Raw genomic sequence first — 7,756 nt, 5'->3', positions numbered from 1 at the left:
CTGGCATTTAAATCATTTGTCTTGGTTTCATCTTTCCAGGATAATATTGTGATCAGTGACCAGACTGATGGTTTCAGGTAGAACGTCTCAGGAGCTGCCGAGGTTACACGATGCACGTCAGATGATTGGACCAGCTGCCATGACAGGTTCTGACGGGATACAGCAAACTTTAAATGGAGAAACTCATTCCTGATCACCTCTTTGAACCAATATTTTATTTTCATTACATATTGCAAATGAAGGAAACATTCACAGGTCAGGAGCTTTATAAGTTTGGAGTCATTTATGAGGGAGTCGAAGCAAGAAGGTTCTGCAGGTTAATGATTTATGACAATAAAATCAAATAAAGGTGCTCTTTGACCTGTTTGAGGTGTTTCAGAGTGACGGCAGCCTGCAGACACAGAGGACCTTGGACGGAGAAGCAGATTTTCTATGTTTCTGCACAAACCCGGTCCAGACAGCAGAGATCTGTGTTGGTGGGAAGAAGCTGAGTAAGTAGAACTTTGACTCATTGCGGTCTCTAAGGTTCCTCCTTCATCACCAACAAGCACAAACGTGAGGTTAGCGAGGAATGTTGAGCCGAGTTTTCAGTGTCACGAGTGTGTCTCTGTTTGAACCTGCTAGATCTCCATGGTAGCTCATGCTGTGGCGTTAACCTGGTCGGGAGCAGATTGTGTTCAGAGTTTACATTGAAATCAGCTGGAAGCAGCGTCTCCCTTTAATCAAATCATTTCCTGTTGATTCTTAATGAGCGGAACAGATTCTCAGCTGAGGGAAAAAGTTGTAACATGTTGAGCTGTGTGTTACTAAAACCACTGAATGAAGCCGTGTAGTTACAAAAAGAAGTTCATTCACAGATGTTGAATCGTAGCTCTGCTTGGAGCTGTTCCAGTCTTTGGTGTGTTGAATAGTCGGTTTCAGCACTCAGCCTCGTCCTGACGGTCCTGGTGGGTTTGATGATTTTTAAACTTCTGTAACAGCCACAGATTCAGCCAGGTGTTCTACCTGTGCTGCAGACAGGATGTAGTTTATCTGCCTACAGAATAAGATTGTTTGGATCCTCCACCTTCTCATTTTGGTACCATGTTCTTCAGTAGGACATCGATATCTGTCTTTGAATTAGTGATGGACTGGTTATTGGCCTGGTCGATTAACAAAACGTATGTAGAACAAAACTACACAAAGACATGTCAGTAAAGGTTTGTGTTAGAGTTTGTGTTTTTCTAAAGTTTGACAGTAAGATTTGTATTTTTACTGCAAATTTATATTGTTTCCTAATATCGAGATTTCTAATAATCTCTCAGTAGGGTTAGTAGGGCTAAAAACATCATATCAGTAGACGCCTACTTTGTACTGAGATACACCAGTGGTCACCAACCTTTTTCAAGCCAAGATCACTTTTCATGTCAGACAAAAGCAAAGATCTACCATCCATCCATCCATCATCCATCCATCCATCCATCCATCCATNGGAGCTTCATCAACTAAGATGGAGAGGCTGTGCATACATAAACTGTTGCCTGTTCTTCAGTGGTGAAAGGAAGCAGCTCTTGACAAAAGCTCAGAATAAATCTCGACCAGAGGCCGGTTGGAGACTCTGAAATCAACTGGAAAAAGGTTCTTTGCTCTCGTGAAACCAAAATGTACCGTTCTGACCTTCAGACTAAACGCGATGCTTGGTGGGGACTAAACACTGCACATCTTGAGAGGTTTTAAGGCTTATTTCACGCAGCAATTAAAACGTTTACTGCTTGTGCTCCGATTGCCGTCTGTCTTAGCTAAGACATGCACAGTGATCCACTTTAACAGGTGCTGCTGTAAAAGCAAGAGTCCGATGGTGAAACCACGTTACACTTCGGTAAAAATGTATGTAGCGTGCAGCCCAACGTAAAGGTGCTCGTCAGGGTTAAATGATTTTTTTGTGTGTGTTGCAGTGATGTTTCATGGACCGCCTGCCAGTAAAGTGAAGCGAGAATCCAGTCTGTCCAAAGACCTGTCTCCCTGCAGAACGCCTCAGGCTGACATGTGCCTTTATAGTTACAGGTACCAAATGAATGTCTGACACTAAAGCAGGATATGATAGTGATCTCAGCCAGTCAGGTGGTTCACAGCTCCCTCCTGATGTCTCCTCAGTGCCTGTGACAGCAAGCCAGCTCTGACTGCAGCCTCCACTCCTGCAGCACAGTGTGGCTCCATCCATCCTGCTGCACCTCCACCCTTACAGAGGCAGCTTCAGCCATCGACCCCCCAGCTCACCAACAACTGCTCCCCGAGCCACGTTCCTGCCCTCAGCCCCTCCCAACATCACAGCCTCCCACAGGCCCACCAAAACCGGCAGTTTGCTTTGCCGCATCCTCCCATCAGCTGCTCCACAGCGCCTTTCAACACAGAACAAAGGTGAGTCCTCATAAAGACTTGTAGACATTTTAACACACTGACGCCCCAGAACTGCCTGCTGGTCTTAGTAGTGTGCTGTTGTTTTTTTTTTAAATAAACAAAGGGACAAAATCTGTCAGAATCAGAAACTGCATAAACAGAACTGTTGGATTTTCAACTTTCCAACGGTGCTGAACTCATCACGTACGACTTTTCATTTTGTTGGGAAAAATCGGCAAATCTGAGCTGAAAATCGTGATATTTCATCAGAATCACTTTATTCTACACGTGCTAAGAATAAACCATTTTGCTGTGGCCTAATTCTGTACAAACATCTCGGTGTAACTGTAAAGGGATTAGTGCGGCTAACAGTCAGGAGACAATAATTCAGGGACTTTTTGGCTGAACTGCAGGTTGTTTAAACACAGTAGAGAAGGACAAGCATGGAAACAAATTCAAAATGTAAGCAGTAAAATATCTATAGCATGTGGAGTCACTGTGTTTTTTGTCGCTGTTGGTAACGCCTGTGGGGATTTGGAAAATGGTTAAACATGCTGATACCAGCTTTTTAAAATTTTTGCAAAACCAGCAGTCAAAGAAATTCAACTTAGTTTTTTTTCTGTTCTGATTCATTGCATTGAGGTGGTAACTGTGTCATACTGCACAGAAGACATTCTGGGATGTTCTGTTTCCATGGAGCTGCAGGACTTTATATTACAGAGAGAAATGAACCAACAGTGAGGAAAAATGAGACAGAAGCTAAAAATGCCCTGAAACTGCTTGGAGATCAGAGCTTCAGTTTGGAAACCAAATCACTCAAAACCCTCGAACCTCTGATTTTCTCTTTGTTCTTCCACTCTCCAGGTTTCAACGGCAGCTGTCGGATCCCTGCCTGTCCTTCCTCCCTCCAGAGAAAACGACAAACACAGCGTATCACCCCGCGGGGCGAGATGGGCGGCCTCTGTACCAGCGTCACCTTTCGGAGCCCCTTGTTCCTCCGGGCCCCAGAGGTTTCAAACAAGAACTGGTGGACCCGCGGTATCCAGATCCAGGGCCTCCTGGTCCCGGTCTGACCCGGCCCCAGACCTCCTTCAGCCATGTCACGATTAAACAAGAGCCAAGAGACTTTGGCTTCGACTCAGGTGTGTGTCAGATGTGTATCTACTTAATTTGCTGCCTGTAGCACGGCTGTACGCCCGGTGGTTCAGGGTAATGAGACGGCAGGCTCTGCATGAGCACATCGCTTTTCTGTTTATTTCTGAGCATTCACAGTGAAAACCTTTACAAGGCTCCAAAGGAGAAATGATTAAACAGCATATGATGTTAGTGGTTTACATTCAGAGGCTCCAAGGATTGATCTTGTCTTCCAATTTGCTTATGAAGCCGTCTGACTGTTGTGACATTTGTGTCTTCAGAGGTCCAGACCTGCCAGTCGTCTTCAGTGTTTTACCACAACAACAGTGCAGGTGAAGTTCTTCGTCTTCAGTCTAAACAAAGCTCTGCTGTTGTCTGACCCTCCACAGTTTTTCTAATATTCCACATTTCGCCTCACAGGGTTTGGTCACGACAGAGAGCCACGTTTGTACTATGACGACACTTGTGTTGTGCCCGACAGAATGGAAGGTAAGACCTCAGCAAACCCTAAATGCTGCTTTTACTATTGCCGACACTTCAGGGGGAAATACCTGAATATGAATATTTCCGTGCCCACAGACAGGAGAGTTGTACTGAGTGTGTTCTGTGTGCTTCTGTAACCAGCTAAAGTCAAGCAGGAGGGTTTGCCGTACCAACGCCGCGGCTCCCTGCAGCTCTGGCAGTTCCTGCTCACGCTGCTGGACAACCCAGCTAACGGACACCTGATCGTGTGGACGGGACGCAACATGGAGTTTAAACTAATCGACCCCGAAGAGGTCAGTCACTGCTGAAAAGCCTCATAGGAGACTTTCCAAGAGCCTTCAGTAGGCTGACACATACTTCACCTCTCAGGAGAAGTCTTCTCATGAAAAAGCTCAGGAGCAGGACGGTTCAAGGAGGGTTTTTTTTTCTGTGTTGTGTGCAGGTGGCTCGGCTGTGGGGCATCCAGAAGAATCGGCCGGCGATGAACTACGACAAGCTGAGCCGCTCACTGCGCTACTACTACGAGAAGGGCATCATGCAGAAGGTAAAGGCAGGTCAAGTTTCTCTTCTTATTGTAAAGTATTCCGATATACACAATGTGCTTAATTGTCCTCTGGAGGACATTTTTACAGGCAGAGTGCATACAAGTGTAAAAATGTACACACATTTAAGGGGCATGAGTGAAAACTAGCACAACATATTGCTTTTCTTCAACCATATTGCCCAAATCAGACCATAATATACAACCTGGAAGTACACTGCATAACCTAGAGACTTTGCACAACACAGCTGTCCATCCCAACAAAGCTCCACAGTGTAACCTGACTGTTTAACATGCTCAGAGCACAATGCACAAAAGAGCTTTTAAAACAACTGAGCCAATACCTGGGTGCTTTCTGTAACATCTGCTTGTTGAATATTACCGTTCCTTTTTATTTTAAGAACTGAATACTCTGCTGCATGGCGATCGGGCAACTTTTTAGAGTTAGAAGTCCGAAATTGTGCCGCAGCAAATTATTGAAGGTCTTGTCCCCAGAAAGTGTCTTTAGTCTTTCAGCTTAAAATCCCACAGAAAGGCTTTGCTTCACCCTGACTGTATAGCTTCTGTTTTTTGCCCTGTAAATGGGCTGTTTCACTGTCTGTAGCTTTAAATGCATCTGAGCAGAAGAAGACTCTGACGTAAAGGAGACCAGGACTTTCAGTCTTTGTAACTTTCTCTCTGAGCGATCATTCAGTGTCAAAATATCTCAGAACTCTCAGCTCGGATTCATGTGTTTGTGAGTTTGTCAGATGACGTTGAAGTTATAAAATCAGTAGTTTACTGGTGCAGGGCAGCATCTTGAAAGAAGACACTGCTGGTTAAAAAGTTCATTTCAGTGCCTTTTTAATATGTGTTCCTTTATGTGACAACAGAAACCAAAAACTATGTAAATGAGAACAGAGAGCAGGAAGGAAGCAGAAAGATGTTTGTTTGTTGTTTTTTTACCATCTGGGACCTTTTAAGTAATCAGAAAGTTGTGATTCTCTGTCCTATAGATTGTAATATTGTTCGTGTAAACAACGTCACTAAATAATTTAAATTTGCATATGTGATAGTCACATGATGAGCTTGGATCACTGAATGAAGCTCATGATCTGTTCTTACCTCTGATTGGTTCCTCCTGCAGGTGGCTGGAGAGAGGTACGTCTACAAGTTTGTGTGCAACCCCGAGGCGCTCTTCTCCATGGCCTTCCCAGACAACCAGAGGCCGAGTCTGAAGACCGACCCGGACACCGTCGTACCTCCCAGCGAGGACGACGCCGTCCCCCTGCCCAGCTATGAGGAGGAGGGTCCCTACCTGGTCGAAGGAGGGGAGCAGTGCATCCAGGGCCTGGCTTTCCCTGACAGCTACCCATATTAGACTCCACAGCCTGGCAGCTGCAGGAAAACTTATGTTAACAGGCTAAAATTACTGAGCAGTGTTTGAGATTGTCAGTATGTTTTTCCACGTAATCTGTCACTAAAAAGAAAAATTAAGTGTCTCTTTTGCCAATTTTTTTTTTTTTTAATTAAGATTTAATCAGAAGCTGAAAGTCAGTGATTCTCTGAGACTGTTAAACTAATTCCCTCAGACGAAAATGCAATTCTTTGTCCAAAACTTTTGTAGTTCTGATTTGGATTCATGTGTTATGATGGATTTAGGGTCACAGCTGCAAAAAGACAGATTTCACGAGTAAGTTTTAATATTTTGAGAAAAGACGCATATGTTACGAACAAGTATTTTAAAATACCACGAGGAACTTGTTGTTTTACAATAAAAAGCTTGTTTTAAAGAAAATAAAATGTAATAATCTTACTGAAAAAGGCACTTTGAGATAAAAATGTATTTGTCCAAAAAAAGTTATGAGTAAATTAATTATCATGGGATTATATAATGTCACAGTATGATGACAAAAATATTATTTTTACAGTATAAAGCATTTGAATCCATGATACAAGATAAGAGCTGTAATTTGATAATCAACTAGAAATTACAGTTTTGCTGTAAAGCAACACATTATTTTTCAATCTCTTGCTGTAAATATGTGACATTATTCTTGAGATATTTCGGCTTTTTCTTGTAAAATTGACGACAAAAACATGAAAACTTTTTTTTTTTTCTCAAAATATTTCAACTTAAATTCTGGACTTGCTTGACAGTCGCAGGTGTAGTAATAGTGGTAATTTTGTAGCATGGCCGTCGCTGTAGTCCTCACGTATGTGAACTCTGGGATCTGTATTTCAACCAAAAAGTATCTCAAAGCCATGGCACACTTTTACTAATTTACTTCTAATTGTATTTTATGTGAACCTTAGACTGCTTGAAAGGGACACGTATATTTTCCAGACCTTGTAATCCTCTAAACATGTACATTGAAATGTCTTTTGTGTACTTTTTCTTGTTTTCAAAGCTAATATTTTTGGCATTATATGGACTTGTAAGTTTTTCCTATTACCGTTTTATGACAAAGGTACTGCTTCTATTTTTGATTCTGTAATACTGCCACTCTAATCCTAAGCATGGACTTTCTTACAAATGGCTCACCAGTTATTGTACCGAGATAGTTTTCTGCATTTTGTATAGTTGAGTTGCTTCGATGTGTAGAAAAAGTGTATAATTATATATGGATATATTTTTGCAAAAGGCTGCATTTGCTTGCTAATGTATTGCATCAGCTCTCCATGGAGGAGTGACGTATACTCTGTGCAGATAGAAGATGGATGTAATGGTATATTTTGCTAACTGAACACATGGTTGTATGAGATGCTGACACTGGTGTGACCTCGACCCTCAGATGCTGTATGTGTGCCTTCTGTTGATCTATACTGACACAATAAACTATTTTACTCTTTTCTTTTGCCTGACTGTTTGATCCGTTCATTTCCATTACTTCATGCAAAAGCCTGACTAGTTGTTGTGAACTGACTCCTCATAATCCGTTTTCCTGCTCTGTACTTTCTGAATCATTTTTTGATGGTTTCCGATGTGCTATCCTGCTATCCTTGCTCTCACCCAACCGGTCGAGGCAGATGGCACTTTCCCTGAGCCCGGTTCTGTCTGAGGTTTTTTCCCTCCCTACTAGGATCTTTTTTGGTTCCGTCCCACCGATGCCAACTGCTTGCTCATCGGGAGTCCAAAGGCATCTTTGGATTGTTGGGTTCTCTGTTCAAAAAGGTGTGTACCTCACTGTGTTAAGGGCTGTGAGATGACATATCTTGTGAATTCACGCTTTATAAATAAAA

At 42.7% G+C, this 7,756-nt stretch overlaps 1 protein-coding gene across 1 annotated transcript in view; it reads left to right on the top strand.

Moving 5' to 3' along the window:
- The window catches only part of LOC103371272 (ETS translocation variant 5-like), a 15,160-nt gene extending 7,789 nt beyond the window's left edge, over positions 1–7,371 (top strand). The window contains exons 6-13 of the mRNA XM_008300533.1: positions 1,935–2,043; positions 2,134–2,397; positions 3,241–3,518; positions 3,792–3,842; positions 3,931–3,999; positions 4,135–4,286; positions 4,436–4,537; positions 5,661–7,371. Of these exons, the coding sequence (XP_008298755.1) occupies positions 1,935–2,043; positions 2,134–2,397; positions 3,241–3,518; positions 3,792–3,842; positions 3,931–3,999; positions 4,135–4,286; positions 4,436–4,537; positions 5,661–5,894 (1,259 nt within the window). The 3' untranslated portion in view covers positions 5,895–7,371. The remainder of the gene's footprint in view (positions 1–1,934; positions 2,044–2,133; positions 2,398–3,240; positions 3,519–3,791; positions 3,843–3,930; positions 4,000–4,134; positions 4,287–4,435; positions 4,538–5,660) is intronic.
- The last annotated feature ends 385 nt before the right edge of the window (positions 7,372–7,756 follow it).

The sequence above is a fragment of the Stegastes partitus genome, unplaced genomic scaffold, assembly GCF_000690725.1.
Source record: "Stegastes partitus isolate 25-593 unplaced genomic scaffold, Stegastes_partitus-1.0.2 Scaffold1557, whole genome shotgun sequence".
Classification (NCBI taxonomy): domain Eukaryota; kingdom Metazoa; phylum Chordata; class Actinopteri; family Pomacentridae; genus Stegastes; species Stegastes partitus.
The sequence above is the reverse complement of the archived record's forward strand: the minus strand, read 5'-3'. Positions and strand labels throughout refer to the sequence as shown.